Source organism: Sorex araneus, chromosome 2 (assembly GCF_027595985.1).
Source record: "Sorex araneus isolate mSorAra2 chromosome 2, mSorAra2.pri, whole genome shotgun sequence".
Lineage (NCBI taxonomy): Eukaryota > Metazoa > Chordata > Mammalia > Eulipotyphla > Soricidae > Sorex > Sorex araneus.
Window position 1 is genome coordinate 160,075,039 of NC_073303.1, and position 23,225 is coordinate 160,098,263.

Genomic DNA, 23,225 nt, shown 5'->3' on the forward strand with positions numbered 1-23,225 from the left:
GACACAGAGAGCTTGCCAGGCTCTGCCGTGCGAGCAGGATACTCTCCATAGCTTGCCAGGCTCTCTGAGATGGACAGAGAATGTATGTAAGAGAATACAAGCAAGTTAAAACCAAACACATGTGTGCTGCTTTAGGTACATCAGTGGTTGAGACTATAAGAGGTTCGAGGCCGCGCACTTCCGGGAGCTTTGTTTTATAGTCTCTAGATCTTGGCCATTGATGGGATTACATAGTGCTGGAGGCAGTTTTGGGTGTGACTGCCAAGCTACTGGAAGATGGGAGGTCTGGGTGGAGGAGGTCGAGTCCTGATTCAAGCAGGCAATCACTGTATCACTGTCACTGTCATCCTGTTGATCATTGATTTTCTCGAGCGGGTGCCAGTAACATCTTCATTCATCCTAGCCCTGAGATTTTAGCAGTCTCTCTAAAGAAGTCAATAAATAGAAGTAGCACTGTAGCAGTTGTCCCGTTGTTCATCGATTTGCTCGAGCAGGCACCAGTAACATCTCCATTGTGAGACTTGTTGGTACTGTTCTTGGCATATCAAATATGCCCTTTTGAATAGCCTGGCAAGCTACCAAGAGTATCCTGCCCACACAGCAGAGCCTCGCAATAAATTAAAATTTTTTTTTTCTTTTTGGGTCACACCAGGCGATGCTCAGGGGTTAGTCCTGGTCTGCACTTAGGAATCACTTATGAATCACTCCTGACAGTGCTCTGGAGATCATATGGGATGCTGGGAATCAAACCAGGTCAGCTGTATGCAAGGCAAATTCCCTACCCGCTGTGCTCTAACTCCAACCCCTAAAAAAAAATTTTTTTAAAGGGATGTGGGGGCTGCAGAGATAGTACAGGCTTCAGAGACAGCGCTTGCCCTGAGTGAGACTGACCAAATAAAATAGGGTCCCTGAAATAGCACCAGGGGATACTCCCGAGCAGACTCAGAGACAGTTCCTGAGTAACACGGGGTGTGCCCAAATGCAACTACCACACAAGAAATTTTTTAAGTATTTTGAGTCACAAAGATAACTCAACAGACTGAAAATGGGCTTTGCATTCAGGAGGCATGGATTCTAGAGCTCCTGAATGACACTGGGTACCCCAGTACTGCCATGGGTGACCCACAAGTATTGGGGTGGGTCAATCTCTTTTTTTTTGGGGGGGGTGAAGCAAGATAGTTTTCGTTTTCTTGGTTTTTAATTTGGTTGTTACTGTTGTTGTTGTTCTGTGGCCACACCCAGCGAGGCTCAGAGATACTTCTGGCTCTGTACTCAGGAATTATTCCTGGTGGTGTTCAGGGGACCACCGGGGTGCTGAGGACCGAATCCAGGTCAGCCCTATGCAAGGCAAATGCCCTACCCACTGTCTGTAGCTCCAGCCCCAGCAAGACAGTTTTAATTGAAAAGCATTTACTTAGAAAGATCTGAGGGGAGAGGACAGAGAAGAATGTATGTCCAGGACAGAACTTGGTCTTCTCCAGAGTGGAGCACACAGGGACACATGTTGACGGGTGAACATGGGCTTAAAGAGCAAGCTTCAACCTTTTTCTGACTGTGGCCCCCAATTTTGCTTCCTCCGTGTGGTCCTCCTAGCCTCATCCTCTGCTATGGCCACCCATTTACTCAGTTTTCCCCTGTGGCCCCTTTGGGATATCCTGTGGGACCAAGGTCCACGTGGTCCCCAGGTGAGAAATGCTGCTTTACACTAACTTTCTCAAACCACATTGCCAGTGAAATACATGACTAGTGAGCCAGGAATGAGGCTCAATGGTACAGCACATGCTCTGCATGTACATGGCCCTTTGCATGTATATGTATGACACACGGCACCACCTTCCCAAATAGAAAACAAGAGAAACAGACCCAAATTAATTACACCAACTTGCCTGCCGTCTGCTGATTCCACAGCTTTGGATCAGGACCCTAATAGAGAAACTCCCAACGAATGCCAAAAAGGGGGCCAGAGACAGCTCAGTGGGCTGGAGCATGTGTGGCCCGTAGAAGGCCCGGTTCCATGTGTGGTACTGCACAGTCCCCTGAACACTGCCAGGAGTGACCCCTCAGCAAGGAACCTCTGACCTCTGCTGAGTGTGGCAAACAAAACAAAACAAAACCCTAAAGACAATACAAATAAAGCGACATTTGTTGTGCTTTGTGTCTGGACTGCTGTGCCCGGGATTAATCCTAGCTCTGCACTTAGGGATCACTCCTGGCCGGCTCGGGGGACATATCTGATACTGGGCGTGAAACCCAGGTGAGCCGCATGCACAGCAAGCATCTTACCTGCTGTACTATCTCGCCAGCTCTAAAGAATTATTTTTCTAAACAAAGAATTGCCATTGAGTGAAGCTAGAGAAGAAAAAAACTTGAATAAAATCACAATCAGTAGTGCAATTGGTTAACTACCTGGAAAAAAAAACAAACCATTTTGATTCCTATTTCTTTTGCAAAAACAAATGCTATAGAATAATGCACAAGTCTATGTAATGTTGTAATGCAATGTTAATTCAATAACAATAAATTTTAAATAAATTCCATATGGTTTGAACGCTTAAGCATAAAAAATACACCATAAAAGTGTGGAAGAAAAATGAAGAGGATGACATTTCTGGAAAGACATAGAAGACAAAGGTATAAAGAAAAAAATACTGCTACACTTGACAGTTGTGTGTGTGAGTGTATATTTTATTTTTTGGACCACACCCAGGGTGCTCAGGCTTATTCCTGGCTCAGTGCTCAGGAAGGACTCCTGACAATGCTGGGGGTGGGGGTGGGGGCAGGGAAAGACCAGATGCAGATGACCAGGGGTCAGCTGCATGCAACACTAGTACCTTAACCGCTTTATTCTCTCTCCAGCCCCAAGTTTAATGGTTTCTTAAAGGGGATCATGATAACGCAGAAGATTGAAGTAATCAGTCAGCATACCTGTAAAAAGTGCGCCAGAACCATGTTCATATACATGTCTTCCTCCTCTCGGCCACTGCCCATAAAGCACAGATGCTCCCCTCCAGCGATGGAGCCGGATTCAATGGACTGCTTCTGTGCTTCAAGCAAGGACTTCACTGACTGTGCAAACTCAGATGGATTCTGGAGCATCTAAACAATAAAAAAATATATATATACATAATATATATATATAATATATATATTTTTTAAATACAGCAAGCCTGGCTTGCTCTCTCAGGCCTGGGTTCCCCTGTGAACATGTATCTCACTCGCTGGGCACTCGGTCTCCTCCCTGGATGGGCTTGCTTGTCAAGGCCCTGTTCGCCCTTGAGGACTGTCTTGCTTACTACTGATCTTTATGTCCCTTTGCTGGCTTCTTCTTCTCTGGAGAAGCCCGTGTTCTCTCTTGGAGATGTATTTCCTCTCTTTCTCTCCTCTCACATCTTTCTAAGTTTCATTCAGTAACAACTATTGTGTTTCATCAAGAAAAAAAAAATACAAAAAACAATGATAGAAAAAAACATCACTGTCACTGTCATCCAGTTGCTCATCGATTTGATCGAGCGGGCACCAGTAACATCTCCATTGTGAGACTTGTTGTTACTGTTTTTGGCATATTGAATACACCACGGGTAGCTTGCCAGGCTCTGCTGTGTGGGAGAGATATTCTCAGTAGCTTGCCAGGCTCTCTGAGAAGGGCAGAGGAACTGAACCTGGGTCAGCTGCGTACAAGGCAAATGTGTGTGCTATCACTGTGCTGTGGCTCCTAAAATATAAATAAAAAGAAACATGGCAAGCTTGTATTTCAAAGACAATTTCAAAATTAGAAATCCTTTTCAAGGAAAAAAAATTTTTTTAAATAGTCAACATGAGGGGCCAGCAATGTGGCTCAGAGGTAGAGCACTCACTTGCCTTGCAAATGTGATGCCCTGGGTTCAATATCTAGCACCACCAAAAAAAAAAAAAAGTCAATAACAAAAGAAAAAAAATCTCGTATCAATAAAAATGCTTTCCTTTCTCTAAACACGAACTCTGGTTGTTCGTCCATTTTCTATGAGTTTGCTCTCAATATTACTTAGGTCCTTTTACTTTATATATTAGCTTTAGTCTCAACTTTTTTTCAGTTACACTGAAAAGAAGGGTAGATTGGAAAAACTGCAAAGGAATTTCTCCTTTTCCTGCCTTCCCTATCCCTGAGGCCCTAGTAAATTCGAGAATAGCTTAGATGATGTTATACCCAGCTCTAAAACTGCTCTAGGCATCTCTGACATTTATCTCATTCATTCCTTCAACTAAACTGACACCCAAACAGTTATTTTAATAATGGGGCATCTCTATGTCAGCTACCACCTCAATTAACAAAAGTTATCACATACATAACTATTTATGATGAAAAAAAGCTTCCAATAAAAACTTTAAGAATTCTTACCCAATTCTAATGTGAGCCCCTATTTGAAGAGTACTTACTCCATGCAAGACACTATTCTAAATGCTGAGGCAGCTCACAGGTAAGTTTGGAATTCACTGACATAACAATGCTAAGCAATAATTAGTCATCGTCATCGGTAACAGTGCTTTCCTCTCTCCTTTATGATATCAAAAGGGTACCTTGTGCTTTGAAAAGAAAACCTGAGAGCAACAGTTTTCTTTCAAATGTTAAAAAAAAAAATAAATCTGGGAGTCCCAAGCAATGCTCAGAAAGAAGGCCCCAGGGGCCACTCCTGGCAGGACTGGGCCCACCTGAGCAGGCTACCCCGTTCAAGGCTCAGGCTTGGCAATGTGGCACTCCTCAGGCCCAGCAGTGCTGGAGGCCAGCAGGGCCACACCCAGAGAGGCACAGGGGTCATCAGGGCTACACGTGAGGCCTGTTGTTCCGGGGATCAAACTCAGGTCCTTCTGCCTGCCAGAACCGTGCTCCAGTCCTCTGCACTATTTCCCCCGAACCCAATACTTTTCTCCTAAGGGCAGGCATTTCCTCTCTTTTTTTTTCATTGTTGTGCCACACCAGGCAGTACTCGGGTGACTCCCGGTGCAGCTCTCAGGGGTCGCTCCAAACCATGAAGCGCAGGAACCCAGGACTCCCACATGCAGAGCACACACTCCAACACATGGAGCTTCCTTCCTGGTCCCCAACTCCCTTTCAATGGAGAAAGAAAAACAGCCCCCATCTGGTATTGGTCTCTTTGGGGGCCAACCTACTTTCAGGAGTACCATAAACAACTGCAGACCCCCAGGCATCACAATAACAATAAGGGGGAGACAAAAATAAAAAGGAAAAGCTATTTTTCTTTTCTTTTCGTGTTTTCCTGATAAGCATCGATACTAACCAGATCTGAATCTAAGTGGAAAGCGGTGGACAAATGCCCGGCATTGTACTGCTCCGCAGGACGGCAATCCACTACGAAGAACCGGACTCCTTCCTAAAAGGCAGACAACAGTTAACAGACTGGAATTTGCCATGAGGGTCATTACTTGATATCATCTGAACAATTAACCAAAGTGGCAGGAGCAAATTCATTTAAAAAAAAAATTCACAAAGAATCATAAGATCCAATCAGAAAAAATACAACATCCTAAAGTTTAAACCATTTCATTCATTTACAATTAAATGTTTATGTTTTTGAGGTTTGGGGGTGAGGGTTAAGGGGCCTTGGGCCACGTCTAGTGGTGCTCAGGGCTTACTCTTTACTTTGTGCTCAGGGTTCATTCCTGATGGTGACTCAGGGGACCTTAAATGATTCACCAGATCAAAATGGGGTTGGCATCAAGCAAGGCGAGTGCTTAACTCCTGTACTCTCTCTTCAGCTCTTTATATACTATTTTTGACTGGCAAGTCTTGAAACTATGTATACTGGAATTTAATTTTTAAATTATGTATCACATGAGACACTTTATAAAAATTATATCATTATAAGCAAATATAGATATAATCCTTTTCCTGTAAATAGCCAATTTATCAACAATTCAATTTATTTTAGTCCTAAGTGCCTTTTGGTGGTGAGAGAAGGTTCTGCAGTGCTGTTTAAACTGAAGCTTACATGAGTGTCTCTAAAGTGTATTAGATTTTCATTTTTCTCTGTTTGGGGTCATATCCAGCTATTGCTAGGTGCTCCTCCTGGCTCAGGTCTCAGGGGTCGCTCCCAGAACTACTCAGTATGTGAGGCAGAGACGGGTCCCGGGCCTCTGGCATGCAGAGCAAGCCTCAGTCCACTGCGTTCGCCCCAGCCTTTAAATTTGTGTTTTTTATTTTATTCTTACTTGAGGGCCACACCCAACAGTGCTGAGGGGCTACTGTGTCCTAGTACTGGGGGTCACTCCCCACACTGCTTGGGGGACACCATGAGATGCAGAGGCTAGCAAACAAGTCTCCTGCAGAAACCGTGCAGGACACCGTGAGATGCAGCGGCTAGAAAACAAGCCTGCACCCAGATCACCGAGCTAATCTTTCCAACCCTTCATTTGTTTTTTTTTAATAATAATTCTAATAAATAGCAAATAAAACTAATTAATCAATAAAAAATGAGATTGTTTTTTCTTTTCTTTTTTTTCTTCTTTTTGGGTCACAGCCAGTGATGTTCAGGGGTTACTCCTGGCTCTGCACTTTGGAATCACTCCTGGCAGTGCTCAGGGGACAACATGGGATGCCAGAGATTGGACATGGGTTGGCCATGTACAAGGGCAACTGCCCTCCCTGCTGTACTATCACTCCAGCCCCTGATTTTCTTTTTGTAAGATATGGAATAGGTTCCCATATGTAAATGAGTCCAACTGAGAAAGTCTATTGTGAAAGGGGTGTGGTTACATGTCCATTCCTCTTTCTTCCATCTTGAAGATACTCTCACCTTTCAAATCCATAGATCTAGAGCTAATGGGGTACCTCTAGTAATAAAGAATGAACGGATATTGATAAATGCCAAGAGCTGGGATGTGGCTTTGTGGTAAAACATTTGCCTTGCATGTGTGTGAGGTCCCGAGTTTGGTCTCTAGCACCATAACACAAAACAAAAACAAACAGAGTATCACTGGTAAACTGATGAAGACAGAAAATTACTGTAGATTCTGTCAATTACTCAAAAAGATGCTTTACAGCACAACTCATTTAACTTTAGCTTTATAAGAACCCAGAATTGTGAAATGATAAAAATTTCCCACTTAAGTTGTTTACACAATTCTCAAAATATGAAAAAAAATTTTTGACAAAATATTTGGCATAAAAATTAAATTTCTGAAAGCTGAAGTAACATACAAGCTGATCATTTAAATGACAGTGGGGTGACCCAAGCAATAGTCCAGCGGGGAGGATATGCACATGGCTAATCTAGGTTTGATTCCAATTACTGCCAGGCGTAATTCCTGAGTGCAGAGCCAAAAGTAACCCCTGAGCATTACTGTGTGTGGCACAAAAACAAAACAAAAAGAAATAAAATAAAGCATTAAAATAAATAACTGAGAGTTAAGCTGGAGAGAAAGTACAAGATATTTTAAAGTACAAGCACTTGTCTTGCATGTGGCCAACTCAGGTTCAATTTCTGGCACTGCGTATGGTCCTCTTAATACTGCTAGGAGTGCCCCCTCACTCCCCACCCATTTTAAAATAAAGGTCCCTTATTTTTTAAAGGGCTGGAGAGATAGTATAGTGGTTTGGGCACTTGTTTTGCATGCAGTGGAACCTGGTTCTATCCCTGGCATCCCATACGGGACCCTGAGCTTGCCAGGAGTAATCACTGAGAGCAGAACCAGGAATAAGCCCTGAGCACAGCTGGGTGTGGCACAAAAAATCTTATTTAAAAAAAAAGTGCCCATCTGGAAAGAAGATTTAACAAATTATGAAAAAGAAAAAAAAAGCAAAATAGATACATTGTTATGGCATATCATTTTTGTGGAAATCAAAATACAGGTGTGAATTTGAAAGGGAGAGTCCCTGAAAAATTGTGAATTTTTAAAAATTTACCCCTTGCAGCTGATTTGCTTGAAGGATTTCTGATACCGAAACAGCCAGACAAAGGGCTTGACTCAGGTCTGCATCATCATCCTTTATCCCCAACAGAGTACTGCCAAATAGGTGGTGATTATCCTGTTTGAAGAGAAGTTTTTAAAATATTAAAAAGAAAAAAATAAGAATTTTCTTTCTATAAATATCTTTAATAAATCATAATAAAAAGTAAAATAATTACATGATATTCTTGAGACATATGATTATTAAAATCTATCATCTCAAATCTAATACATTAAAAACTACATGCAAAGGTCACATAAAAAACCTCTGTCCAAGTTCACAAAAATGTAAGATCAGGAAAAATGGCTACTCTCAACTTTTGCTATTTTAAGAAAAACAAAAACAGTTGTATAAATTATACAATGATTACAGTTCTCTAATTAACAACTGCTTTTGCCTATTTACTATATCTGAAGAAAAGAAAAAAATTCTTTTCCATCAAGTATTCTAAACACAAGCCCATCAATTGAGTTATTCAACACAGCTAGTCAGAGTATTTTAACTCACATACAATATAAGCATTAAAACAATGTGTAAAAATGTATAATACTCAATAGTTGGCCACTTCTATCTCATACCTTCCTAAAGGAAGCTGGTGTTTTACTGCAGTAATACTGAGCCAGAGAGAAAAGGTCTTCTATATCTTCTATATTCAAACTGGATGGAGTATTTTCCAAGAATTCTGAAACAGAATCACAGATATTTTAAAAGCTGTTTGTGAAGAAAAATGGGGATTATGTATTTGTCAAAATTGGAATAATGTCAACATAATAAAAACTGTATTAATGAAATAGTTTTGAAGCAAAATAGTTTTATTGAAAGAAATTTAGAGGAAAGAGAGAGAGAGAGAGAGAGAGAGAGAGAGAGAGAGAGAGAGAGAGAGAGAGAGAGAGAGAGAGAGATGTTCAAGAGAGAACATGGGTTTTCCCAGAGTGGTAAAAAAGGCCTATGGCCTATAAGTAGACTATTACTGGTGAGGCCTCTTAAATTATTTTTTGTTTTAGGATCATAACCCAGCAGACCCCAGAGGCAACTCCCAGTCCTGTTTCGAGGGTTGCTTCTGGCAGAGCTCAGGGGACCATGTGGGGCCAGGAATCAAACCCAGGGCACCCACACGCAAAATGTGCAATCTATACAGGGCAAAGCCAGTAACGGAATTATCCCACTGGTTCCAGTGATTTCTTTAAAATGGCCACAAGTGCACAGTGGGCAGAGGGCAGTTAGGATAGAGAAGGGACCAATATACCAATAACAGGTTGAAATGATCACTCTGATAAGAACTGAGCGTTGAAAGTAGTTTAAGGGACATACATGATAACCATTCAGTGTCTGTACTACAAGCCATAATGCCCAAAAGGGAGAGGGAGAGAGGGAGGGGAGGAGGGAGAGAGACAGAGAGAGAGAAGAAAAATGCCTGCCATAGAGGTGGGGGGGGGGGGTCTGGAGGAAAACTGGGACCACTGGTGGTGGGAAGTGTACACTGGTGAAGAGATGAGTGTGTTGGAACACTGTAAGACTAAAACCTGATGCAACTGTATACCTCACAGTGATTAATTTGATTAATAATAATAATAATAATAATAATTAAAGAGGCCAGAGAGCTCATTCAGTGGGTTAGAATGCAGGCTTGGTATGAAGGAGGCCAGGTTTGGTTCCTGGCACCACATGGTCCCTCAGCACCACTAAGCACTGCCAAGTAAGTAACCCCTGACCATGCCACCTGTGGCCCCAAACCCAAACCAAACAGAATTGGGGGGGCACTCCTTAGGGAGAAGGGGATTTACCCAAAGGAGCTTAAACAGTTAATACAATTCTACTCTTAGTAAATGATGGTAGTCAGTTAGGCAAGTCAAAGAAAACAACAAAAAAACAAACTCGTTGGTCATGACCAAAATACTGTGACATGTTATATCAAACACACGCTAAATGTCAGAAATTCTGCAAACAAAAAACAAGAAGTGGTTAATGACTTAAGAAACTATGTCCTGTGTGAGCTAGAAAGTAACTAATTCTGTATGGGGGGGTGCTCATAGGGAAAATCCAAAAGGAGAACTAAGATTGCACCACCAAGTTGAGTACAGAAGGTACATTAAGGAAGAAGGAAGAGATCAAGAAAGAAAGAATGACAATTTTATCCGAACAATGAAATCAAATAAATAGCATTATGAAAAGAAATGAGTGAACAAATGAAGGAATGAACACGATGGCAAAATCAGGACAAATGGTCTTTAAGGTTTGTATGTTCACTGAGGGGCAGCGGTGCTCTATCTCTCCTGCCGCCCGCATTCAGTTGTCTCACGCCACTTGCCCGGGGAGGTGATGGGCAGGTGAAGGCAGGAACAAGGGCCAGGCTGGTCGGTATCAACTGCAGTTTATTCCAATCTCTATTCCCCTTCTGCTTCTGTCCCTCAGCACCCTCAGATCTTACAGTCTTATTTTATATAGCAATCACGTAGGGTGGTGATACAGAGGTGGGTTGGAACATTAACAAATCAACAGAGAGGTAAGACCACTCCTCAAGGACAAAATCTTATCTAAGGAGATTACTGCAGATTACTAGGAGATCTGTCTCAACCTTCCACTGTGGGATCCAAACAAGGGTTTGTCACTTTCTTCTTTCCTCAACTAGTAATCCACTTAAATAGTTGTAGTAAATCTACTTCTAATATTTCTAGCAATGTCATTCTGTATGAGCACAGTAAGAGATATATCAAACTTAAAGTTTGGTTCTTCCTGAGGACATCCCACTATATATTCCAGGCCACAGTCCTCAGGCCAGGTTAATCTTCCTAACCCCAGCAGGGTCATAGTCTCGTCATTACTTTTGGATCATGACAGAATTTGTCTATGACCATGCTCTCAACTTATAGTTGAGTATTATGGTGCTTTGGCCTGACCACAGGGTAGCTCACAGCTTGCCCTGGGTCTACTCAGTCCCTTGTCGGGACCCTGCTTTTGGGGTGCTAGGAACTAAGGGCAACTGAGTCGAGAAAGCAGATGCCCAGGAGTAAATATTATTCGGAGTCAATCAACTCCCAAGTTACAAAAGCATAATATTAACTGTCTTCCTGTGTCCATACAGAAAGGACACTGTTTTAAGGTAAGCTATGCAAAAGATAGAAAAGCAATATTTAACTTACAAGTTCAATGTCCTAGAAGGATCTGATCTTACAAGTTAACAGAATCTGATTAGGGGAAAAGGTGATTAACTGGTTGGGGAGGAGAGCACAGAGAAGAGTTTACAGATAAATAGACGAAGGGGGTGTCTCCAGAGCACTTAAACCTAAGCTCCCTGTGGCAAGGTAGGAAAGACAAACCAATGTTATCCTAAAATATTTAGAGCTATACTCCAACAAAGGTTTACAATTTGGAGAGTAGTAAATGCTGAATGGAACCTCAGGGCTCTTCTAATCTCCTAAATTCCTATAAGGTTAGGAAGTTGTGTTTTAGAAAACGGAGGATCTTGAAATGTTTTCACTACATTAAACATACTTACGAATAACTTCTTCTTTGCTGTCAGACTCCTGTGCTAAAATAACTTCTCTGTAAAAAAAAATATATGCATATTAAGTATTAAAAGAACTTCCTGAAAATAGAGAGAAAAATCTAAGTAGCTTGTTACTTACTTTGCATTAACAAGGATTATTAACATTAAGAAATAAATAAAAAATGGGTCTGCTTGTTGTAGATATCCATCCCATATTGCCTGGGTGACTTCAATGGAACAGTAACAGGCAAAAAGGCTTCCAAGCTGTAAAACACAAATGAGCGCAAGAAAGAAATTGTTGGAAATAACGTATGTATAAGTGTACTAGAATAATGCACAATCAAATCACCTATACCTAACATTTAATGTGTACCTTAAGATTAAGACTGTGCAATTCAAAAGCAGAGTATGTAGATCCAAGCACCATGGGGCAATTTAGTAGCTGTATGACTTAAGGCAAATCACTTCAGTTCTAAGACTTCCACTGACTACGTTTTCTTTTGTGTGTGTATGTGTACAGGGGATTGCACCCAGGGCTTCACACGTATAAGGCATGTGCTCCACCACTGTGCTCCCGTTACCATTTGTACTTCTGTAAGTGAAAAAAGAGGACAACTACTGCTCATTCTCTACAATTTGTGAAGAGCAAAATCATTAACCTAGGTATCTAAGTAGCGCACATAAGCTTGCCGTAATCTAATTACTCACAGAGTCCTGGCATGATTATTACAGTCTTATTTGACCTGAATGTGTGAGTGTCAAACACGATCATTTAAGAGCACCTAATGAAAGATTACAACAAAATAAACGTGAAAATGCTCCCAAAGCTTATTTCTTATATATCTTTTGAAATAAGTGAGTGAACATTCAAGAGCCTTCAATACTTTTCAAGATCCTCCATGTGTTTCTATTTCTACTGTTAATGCCTAATTTTTTCTAGAGCTCAGTTCCCTATTAAAACTGCCTAATTAGGGGACCAGAGTGATAGCAGACAGCAGGTAGGGCACTTCCCTTGCACACAGCTGACCTGGATTCAATCCTCGGCACCCCATATGTTCCTATGAACCTACCAGGAGTAAACCCTAAGCAGCGTCAGGAATAAGCCCTGAACACCACCAGGTGTGGCCCAAAGACCAAAAACAAACAAACAGGTGTGAATCCCAGAAAAAAGTTGCTCAGTTACAGGTTCTCAGAATTTGGGAATTAGTTTTATCTCAAGATTTAAAAACACCCATTTCTATAGACAATCTGGTAGCAAGAATGAACTATTAGGTCAGTCTTAGTCACATAAGGAGTTTTATAGCTACACATTTGAATTTTTAGAATTTTTACAAAATTGCTAATCACTGTCTGTAGCACTGTCTGTAGCACTGTCATCCCGTTGTTCATCGATTTGCTCGAGCGGACACCAGTAACGTCTCCATTGTGAGACTTGTTGTTACTGTTTTTGGCATATCCAATACGCCACGGGTAGCTTGCCAAGCTCTGCCGTGCTCTGCCGGGATACTCTCAGTAGTTTCCCAGGCACTCCAAGAGGGACAGAGGAATCGAACCCGGGTTGGCCGAGTGCAAGGCAAACGCCCTACCCACTGTGCTATCGCTCCAATGAACTTCTGGGCCATTGATCGATGAGAACTCAGTCACTTTAGTACTCAATTAAAATTTTCTTTTGCTACCAACACAGTAACCAACAGTGAGTAAGAGAACAGAACTCAACCCTTTCACCCTCTGAGATGAGAAGTACTAGTCTTCCCATATTACAGATGTAGAAATTGAAATGCAGAGGCCACATCTTAAGTCATACAGTTAATCATACAGTTCATAGTGACAGAAAAGAGTTTTCAAGAAACATCAGGTAACACATAACTAAGATATTTAATTTTTAAATATATATTATCCTAGCACCTTCTTCTAACATTCTTTTAGCACTTAATTGTTGTTCTAGAAAGATTTTATTTCTTTTCAGCTTGGGTGCCACACCCAGAGGTGTTCAGAGCTTACTCCTGGCTCTGTGCTCATGGATCACTCCTGGTGGGGCTTGGGGGGATCGAATCTGGGTCAGCCTCATGCAAGGCCAGCACCCTACCTGCTGCACTATCTCTCCAGTTCCTGTTTTAGTTTAGCTTAGTTTCTCTAGAGATGTTAAAGTTAACTTAAACAGTTCTCAGTATCTGAGAAGCCCTCAAAGTTCCAAAGTGATACACAGGGGAATCCATAAGATCAAAGGAGTTTTTCATAATAATATTAGATTGAATTATGGTTTCCCATACTCATTTCCTACCACTGGGAAATGAAAATATTAAAAAAATTTTTTTTTGTCTTTTGGATTCACACCTGGCCAGCTCTCAGGGGTTACTCCTGGCTCTGCACTCAAGAATAACTTCTGCCTTGGGGGATCATATGGGATGCCTGGGATTGAACCTGGGTCGCCTGCATGCAAGGCTAGCACCTCCCCACCGGGAATATGGCTCCAGTCCTGGAAAATTAAAATTTTAAAGTATCATTACAAAGTGACTAAAGAAACAGATATGAGAATCTTCCTTGATAATCTGGGTAACTATGATTTGCAAAAATATGAGATTTGTGAAAACAAAATGCTACTATCCTAACTTTCTTTTGAAAAATATTGTTTGTTAAAAAGTTCAGGCTATGTTGACAAGTAATGGAATGAACATTACTTCTAATAAATATATGCATATTTAAAATTTACTCTCAATTTCTAATCAACATAATCCACCTAAATTATTGTTTCTCAGCAAATGATGAGGAAGAGAGGTCCTGAGACCAAACGGTTTGAGACCTGTTGACCTTGAATAATAAAACTTCCCACGGAAAATATAAATATAAAAGACAAGAGCACTGGGATGTACTTCATATTGTTTTATACTAGTAATTGTATAATCCTAACTGACTTTCTTCATGACTGGCTATCACCTTTTATAGAAATTATTTTAGGAGGCATTCCCAACTTGGTGGACAACAGGGCTATACACAGCAGAGCCGGTAGAGGAGAGAAAGCATGTCGTACCAGGGGTCAAACGTGGGGCCCTGTACATGCAAGACATGTGCTCCACCCCTTTTAGCTATATTCCTGGCAATCTCACAAGATTTTCAAGTGAACTGATATAGATCATATATTTGCAAGTACTATATGCATGTATTTATAATTATTACACAAATATTACATAGCCTATGCATATGTGAATGTCACACACATTTAAAAATCAAACAAAACAATAAACAACAAAAGATCAAACTTCACACTAAGCAATCTGAAGTAGCCCAGAAAGACAGCTCAACGGGCAGTGCTTTGTAACAGGGAGCCTTATCCCTCTCCCCCTCTCCCCTGCACTAACCTCCAAGCACCACTCTTTGTGCCCCAAAAATAAGAAGCAATAGTAATAATCTACAGTAAAACAACTAGAGAGCAAAAAATGCTAATTTTATGTGTCCATAATTTTACTCTTTTGGTTTAAATTGCAACCGTCTATATTTTAGTACTTCTGTTCTCTCCCTTGGGGATGAAAGGAAAAAACTAATTATAATTTACATAAGTCTATTTTTCATTAAGTGTTCCTACTTTCACTTTATTACCCAGTTGAGTGCATAGGAGTCTGGAGTAATTTTCTTTGTATCAAGCAAAGAACAGAGCTCAGGCTCATGGTATTGGATGAGTAATCGGAAAAGATGAAATGGTCTCCCCTTCATGGAACAATCCCTAGAAGAGAAACAAGGTTTCTTGCATTAAAAAGTTAGAAGCAATGATATCAATAACCAATCCTCCTGAAATGTCCACATACTCTCCTCTCCCCCAGAACACCTGAACACCACAGGATAAACTACAAACCCACCTAGTCTACCCAGGCAGAACTCTCCTGCTAACACACCTTCAACAGGTTTGTCTTATCAGAAAGCTTGTCCGAACAGCAGGTCCACAGCCTCTTTGGAGGGCTTCTCGCTAGTGAAACCAGCAGCACGCAAGTGGAAGGGTCACAAGGCACAGCTGAAAGAGCACGGACGCCAGCCCTGCTGACTACTAGCTCTGGCGTTCCCAAATCTGACTGCTCACTGAAATCTCCTGAACAATCTAAAAAACATGGAAGTGAGTCTCATTCTCACATGACAATACTGTCATGGTCATGGTCTGGCCCAAAACATCAACAGTTAGAAAAATGACAGGAATTTTAAACACTCTCCAGGTGATTCAAGTAAGAAGGAAAGTTTGAGACCCTCTGAGTTGGGCTATTTTGCTAAGTTTGGGATTCCAAAAGGATACCTGCCGAGTCCTGAAGAAGTCCAGGACCGTTTTTCCTGCCAAATAAAAAATTATTTCGAGGAAAGCTTCAGGTTAGCTCCACAGCTAACTAGGAATACCTTTCAGCAGAGTGCAAGCTGGAGAAGGCCACAGATGAACATTTCAGAATACAAGTTTCCTCCACTATCCAAAAGCAGAATGTGGGGCTGGAGTGATAGCACAGCGGGTAGGGCATTTGCCTTGCATGCTGCTGACCTGGGTTCGATCCCCAGCATCCCATATGGTCCCCTGAGCATCACTAGGAGTAATTCCTGAGTGTATGAGCCAGGAGTAACCCCTGTGCATTGCCGGGTGTGACCCAAAAAGAAAGAAAAAAAAAGTGTGGCATTTGCCAAAAGCAGAATGTTCCTATTTGGCATAATTTAGTAGGTTGGTTTTTTCTGGGTTTATAAATATAATCACCATTATTTCATATGGAACAGTTTTATTTTTAATTGTTTTGCTTTTTGGGTGACAGCCGGCAATGCTCAGGCTCTGCACTCAGGAATTACTGCTGGCGGTGCTCTAGGGATTATAGGGGATGCTGGGGGTCGAACCTAGGTCGGTCAACCTCCTGCCAGGAAGGTCGCTGTCCTATAACTCCACCCCCAAATATGGAAAAGTTTTAAGAGTTCCCTCGTGCAAAAGAAAAACAAAAAACTTCCCAAATGATATCAAACATGAACTTCTACTTTCAGACAGTGGGAGTCTGAGAGTAGAAGTCTTCCAGGCTTAGAAGTTATTAATGGGGCTTCAGTACCTGGTACTCCGAGTGAATTCCTGGAGCTACCAAACACTAATATTAGTGAACAACTGTCTTCTTGCATAGTTCTCTTCTTGCCTAGTTCCCTTGTGTTTTAAAAAAGTCTGTAAAACTGTAACCATCTCCAGATTGACACAGGGAAAGTGGGGGAAGGTCTAGGACATTTTGGCAGTAGTGGCTATAGTAACTTTATACACTAATACTGTAAGTGTAACTGTGTTACCTTAACTAGACAAAAAATACTGAAAGAAAAAAAGCCAATCACAACCATGTACATAACACCATAATAAAAATTAGCATCTATTGTGTAAGTATCATGTACCAGACACTATAACAGTCACTTCCCAAAGTTCTTAGTTTATTTTTATAAGCCACCCTATGAAAAAGATATCACTATTCCCATTTTACAAATGAAAAAAATGACGCTTGGTTGGGCTGGAGAGATAGCACAGCGGGCAGGGCGTTTTGCCTTGCACGAGGCCGACCCGAGTTCCATTCCTCCACCACTCTTGGAGAGCCCGGCAAGCTACCGAGAGTACATCACCCCAATGGCAGAGCCTGGCAAGCTACCCATGGCATATTCGATATGCCAAAAACAGTAACAACAAGCCTCACAATGGAGACGTTACTGGTGCCCGCTCGAACAAATCAAGAGCAACAGGATGACAGTGACGCTGGTTGTGACTAAGCACCTTAATGAAGGTCATGCAGCTTGACATGATGGACATAAGATTCATACACAAAGGATTTCCCCTGATTCCCAACTTCCCACAGCTGTAGGGAAGTCTTTGCTATTTAGTCTTTCATTACATACACTACACTTTAACCCCATTAGGGTGCTTGCCTCCTCTGGTTTAAACATTTTTTAAAAGGAGGGAGAAAAAGGCATACACAAAATGGCATAAACCATTTTTTTCCATCCAACCTGTAATATAAATGATTTGACATTTCAACAGTGATATTTTGCTATGAGTACAGACTTTCAAAAAGCATAAAAATAAAGGAATTAAAAATAGGTAAAAGGCTTCATGTAGAAATGTTGAAATGAACATCATAGAATTAAAACAAAAACAACAATAAAGAATGCTTTAAAGTACTATTCAATTTGGAATAATTAAAAATACTTTCTACAAATCCAAGATCCGAGGTTAATAACAGGGCATAGTATGTATGATACTTGATCTAGCTTTCTTTTTTTTTAATTTTCTTATTGAATCACTGTAGGATAGACTGGTACAAAGCTGTTCTTGATTCTAACTACTTTTTTAATGCTACAAATGATAGGGGATTTTTTTTTTTAAGTCCCAGTTTGATCATTCAGGTGTCCAGAAAAGGAACTAAACTCATACTGGTAAAATTTCCTCTCCTCTTTAATCCAAATACTTGCCTCACTTTACAAATGCAAGGTAGCTCACTGCTAAGGTAAGACACAGAAATAGGTAGTGAACAGAAAATGAAGCATAAGTTATAAAAACAACTCTCAAGTTTGTGGTCACGTCTTCAAGAAAACTGAATAACTCAGAGAGTCAGTAATTACTACAGCAACCATGCATTTAATAATTGTGCATGTTCTTCACAGCGAGGCACTCTATGATAAATTCTAACATGTTACATATGAATCTATAATAAAAAATAGACAATAGTGAAGTTCTTCCAGCAGCACCTTGTGGACTGTGTTCTATCAAGTAGTGTTACAATGATCCTGGCTAGAGTTCTGTGTTACATGTGGAAAGTCATGTATGCCACACAATTCCACTACTAGCTACCACTGTCTTTACAAAGTGTGCCCTGCTATTACCAGCACTATTACACTGAGAGATGATAATACATAAGCCAAAATTAGCAGTTGAGAGAAGACCTCACATTGCAGAGTAACTCCAAAATATGAATTTCAGTCTCAGCTCTGCTGTGACTGTAACCCTGTCTCTTGGCATCTCTGAGGATGTTTTTCCTTACTTGAAGAACTGCAGCCTCAAAGTAGCACAGAGGTTTTCCATTCTGGTTTATGTTACAATCACCTGGAGAGTTTTTAAAAGTATATCTAGGCTCTACCTAGACATTTAAACCTCCCATTCAAAACTTTAAGGACCCGTACATTTAAAAAGTTCTTTGGTTAAATAGTCCATTTGCCCAAAGAGACACAAGTTGCTATTAACCACATTTGTACTCATTAGCATGACTATAGTAGCAACAATGACAACAAGAAGAGTTGGCAAGTATAAGGCACAGAGAAACCGGAATATTCACTGACTACTGGTAGGAATGTAAAGTAGTGCAGTTATTGTGGAAATTCTGGCAATTTCTCAAGAAGTTAAATATAGACTTGCCATGTGATCCAGCAATTTAAAATCTTAGGTCCATACTCAAAAGAAATGAAATTACACGCCTACATAAAAATGTATACAGAAGGGGGCTGGAGAGATAGTATAGTGGGGAGGGCATTTGCCTTGCACTCAACCAACCCGGGTTCAAACCCCAGTATCCCATATGGTCCTCCAAGCACTGCCAGGAGTAATTCCTGTCGCCATGTGTGACCAAAAAGAAAAAAAAAAATGTGCACACAAATGTTTAGTACAGCCAAAATTGAACAATCCAAATATTCATCAGCTACTAAATAACAAAAGCAATAAAATACTACAACAATCTTTACACACTTTCCTCTAAGGAAACTTTTCTGGATCATTTTTAGCAGATTATTCAAAACAAGCGATAAAAAATAAATTACTTCAGTTCTGCTCTGGGGACAGGGTTTGGAGTTTGGGATGGAAACATTCAAAATATGGTGATGGGAAGGTTTAGTAATGGTTGGTGGGATTGGTCTTCAAATATTAAATGTAATCAATTATTATGAACAACTTTATAAAAATTAAATTAAAAACAAAAGTAAAATAATGAAATACAACTCAGGAAAATAGCAAATATGAAATAAAATTATGCCTCTTTAAAACTTCACACTAAATTAAAGGAAATCACAAAAGATCACATATTATGATTCCACTTATATAAAATATCAAGTATAAGTAAATCTATAGAAACAAAAAGAAAATTAATGGTCTCCCAGGTCTGAGAGTCCCTCCAAAAATGAAGTCAAATAATAACTATGGCTCAAAAATCCTTGAAAATTATCTGAAACTTTCACTTTATCATCAGGGATACCTTTTAATAAAAAACAAACGAGACTTCTATTCATTTAAAAAAACATAACAATTAATCACATCTTACCTGGGAATATATTTATTCATGATTGCATAAAAGCAGTTGTATAAATCGCTGCGTGGCAGCTGAAGATGCACCAATGGTTTGAGAAGATGTATCCAGCTAAGGGATGTGCTATATTTAATATTACGTGATTTACAATAAAAGGTAATTACAGATTCAATATCCAAAAGTAATTCTGCTGCCTTCTCTTCTGGTACTGAAAGCTGGTCTAGAAAATAAGTATCAAAATAAAGTTGCCAAGGATCTGTTAGAGCTCAGTTACTGGGCATAATACTTGTTTACAAAGACACACAATACTATATCAATGCATTTACAGTATAGAGAAATAAAACATCATAAAAGTAAAGTTTTCCATATACTTGTTCAGTACTAACTATCCGTATTAGATGTCTTAAAGTCAAACTTGTGTGTGTGTGTGTGTGTGTGTGTGTGTGTGTGTGAGAGAGAGAGAGAGAGAGAGAGAGAGAGAGAAAGAGAGAGAATTAAATAAAAAATTGAATGAGGGGTAGGAAAGGTAGTTTAACCCTTTCCTGGTAAACAAAACCGTGTTTTCTTTTTAAAATTTTTTTATTTTTTAAATTTCACTGGACCACCGTGAGACAGTTATAAGCTTTCATGTCTGGGTTACAATCTCACAATGATCAGACACCCATCCCTCCACCAGTGCACCTTCCCCACCACCAATATCCCTGATATACCCCTTTCCCACCCTCCCCCTGCCTCCATGGCAGATAGTATTCCCCATACTCTCTACTTTGGGGCATTATGGTTTGCAATAAAGATACTGAGAGTTTATCATGTTTGGTCCATTATCTACTTTTGGCACACATCTCTCATCCCAACTGATTCCTCCAGCCATCATTTTCTTTGTGATCCCTTCTCTATTGCAGCTCCCCTCCGCTCATGAGGCAGGCTTCCAGCTATGGGGCAATCCTCCTGGCCCTTGTTACCTACTGTCCTTGGGTATCAACCTCATGTGATGTTATTTTATACTCCACAAACGAATGCAGTCCTTCTATGTCTGCCCCTCTCTTTCTGACTCATTTCACTTAGCATGATACTCTCCATGTCTATCCACAAAAAAGTGCTTTCTAAAAAACAGATTATCATCTGACCCATGATGGAGAGCTGCCACTATAACTTTATCAAGGAAAGAGGAAGAATTCATTCTACATCACCAAATTCCCTTTTCTTGGCCCATACCAGCAATAATATTTATGGTTTGTTTAGTAAACAAAATCATTTAACTTAAATATGAGAAAGAAACAAAAATATACCAGTTAACAATAGATGAGCTAAAAAATAAAAATAAAAATAAAATTAATAGAGAAACTGCCCCCTTGGCGTGACTGGAAACCTAGTCACAATTATTTACTTTCTTCTTTTGGTGAGGCTAGGCAAGAGGGAACAGCGGTGGGAATCATGCCCAGGGTCTCATACATGCAAGACTGAGCTATGTCCCTAACCCGCTCTATAGTCTTCCTTTAGCAGATCATGATAATTTATAGATGAGCTCTTAAAGAAGACACCCTTTAATTTGAGGATTGTATACTATCATACAGATTTTATAAAACTGCAACAAAACTTGTAAATGCAGGGGCAGACAGATAGTACAGGAGCTAAGGTACTTGTCTTACGTGCAGACTATCCCAGTTCAAATCACTGGCACCAAAAATGCTCACCACACACTGTCTCCCAATCCTCTCCCTGCCTCCACCAAACCACCAGGGTCACTCCTGAGCTCAGACAGGAACAGCCCCTGAGCAGCAACAATTCCTTGTGGGACCCTTCCACCCCCAAATAAAAGTGCACTGTAATACAAAAGATCCACTGGAAACCAGGTTCTCTTTCTTGTAGCACTGTAGCACTGTCGTCCCTCATTGACTTGCTCGAGTGAACATCAGTAACGTCTCCATTGTGAGACTTGTTGTTACTGTTTTTGGCATATGGAATACGCCACAGATAGCTTGCCAGGCTTTGCCGTGCGGACTGGATATTCTCGGTAGTTTGCTGGGCTCTCCAAGAGGGATGCAGGAACTAAACCTGGGTCAGTCACATGCAAGGCAAATGCCCTACCCACTGTGCTATCGCTCCAGTCTCTCTATCTTGAAATATTAAAATAAATTTTTTTCATAGAATCTTTGAAGAAAAATTCTTATAACTTAAAAAATTTTCTGTAATTAATGAGTGACATTTTGGATTCCTCCACCCAAAAATTATTTCCAAAACTGGGTCACTGTTTGAAAATAATTATTAAACTTACCAATCAACTCCAGACAATCTTTGTGAATAGCACTCTGTTCTGGCAAGTCTAAAGTACCATCCCATGATGCCAAACTATCGCCTTTTCCTGCAACATTTAAAGCAATCTGGAAGAAAGATTTTAAAAAAGCAACTAGTTTTACATGCTACATTTCATTCTTGAAAAATATGCTGTAGCCTGAAAACAATAATTTTATCTACATTCCACAAATGCTATGCCTTTGGCCATAACACAATGAAACAGCATGATCACTTTTAATCCTTCCTATCACATTACATTTTACGGCTTCATGTCAATCCAACACAGAGAACTACAAAGAATGATATAATTATATATGAAAATGGATTTCAAATAAGCATCATTAATACTGTAGACTGAACATTTGTGTGTGATCACCCCCATTCCCCATTCTAAATCATGTGCTGAAATCTGACTTCCCATGTGATGGCATTTGAACACCTTCAAATGAGAACTTGAAATTTACCTGAAAATTATTTATCTAGAAAATTATCTGAAATTATCTGAAACTTTTACTTTATCATCAAGGTATAACTTTTAATATAAAACAAACATGACTTCTATTCATTTTAAAAACCATAACAATTAAATCACACCTTACCTGAGAATATATCTATTCACGACTGCATAAAAGCAGTGGTATAAATTGCTGTGTGGCAGCTGAAGACGCACGAATGGTTTGAGAAGATGTATCCTAATCCCCTTCCGGAGGTGATTAGGTCATGAGAGTGAAGGGTCCCACAAGAGACTGTTGCCCTTATAAATGAGATGTGAGTCTCCCTGCTCCAAATAGCAATGTCAGGACACATTAAGGAGTTACTATTCCTTAAGCTATGGTTATTTTAAAAGTCTTTATCTTTCATCTTAAAAAAAATAATTTGTGCTCGTTAGCTTATAGGGGCAATACCAATACCCAGCATTGCTCTGGGACCCAGGATCACTCCCTGCTGCGCTATGTGCCCAGGCCATTGACGCTTGGGCTTAGCAGTGCTCAGGGACTATCAGCGCCAAACCAGGTGGTGGCTGGGTGGGAGGTGGAGTGGGATGTGTGCTGTGATGGGAATCCCCTTCATGGTCTGACATGCTAAGCATGTGCCCAACCTTGAATCATATCCCTAGCCTTCAATTCCTTATCTCTGAAATAAGCATATTAGAGTATTTTGGTAAGCTATCAAGGATTTGCTTTAACATATTTGGCGGGGACCCAGACAGTAAGTACTGGGGCTAAGACACTTGCCT

General features: G+C 40.3%; 1 protein-coding gene across 1 annotated transcript in view; it reads right to left on the minus strand.

The window, feature by feature from the left end:
* The window catches only part of TBC1D23 (TBC1 domain family member 23), a 74,767-nt gene that overhangs the window by 28,289 nt on the left and 23,253 nt on the right, over positions 1–23,225 (minus strand). Inside the window, exons 3-11 of the mRNA XM_055128796.1 lie at positions 21,969–22,074; positions 19,709–19,913; positions 15,024–15,147; positions 11,569–11,693; positions 11,439–11,485; positions 8,521–8,624; positions 7,898–8,020; positions 5,274–5,366; positions 2,926–3,096 (exon numbers count right to left, since the gene is read on the minus strand). Of these exons, the coding sequence (XP_054984771.1) occupies positions 2,926–3,096; positions 5,274–5,366; positions 7,898–8,020; positions 8,521–8,624; positions 11,439–11,485; positions 11,569–11,693; positions 15,024–15,147; positions 19,709–19,913; positions 21,969–22,074 (1,098 nt within the window). The remainder of the gene's footprint in view (positions 1–2,925; positions 3,097–5,273; positions 5,367–7,897; positions 8,021–8,520; positions 8,625–11,438; positions 11,486–11,568; positions 11,694–15,023; positions 15,148–19,708; positions 19,914–21,968; positions 22,075–23,225) is intronic.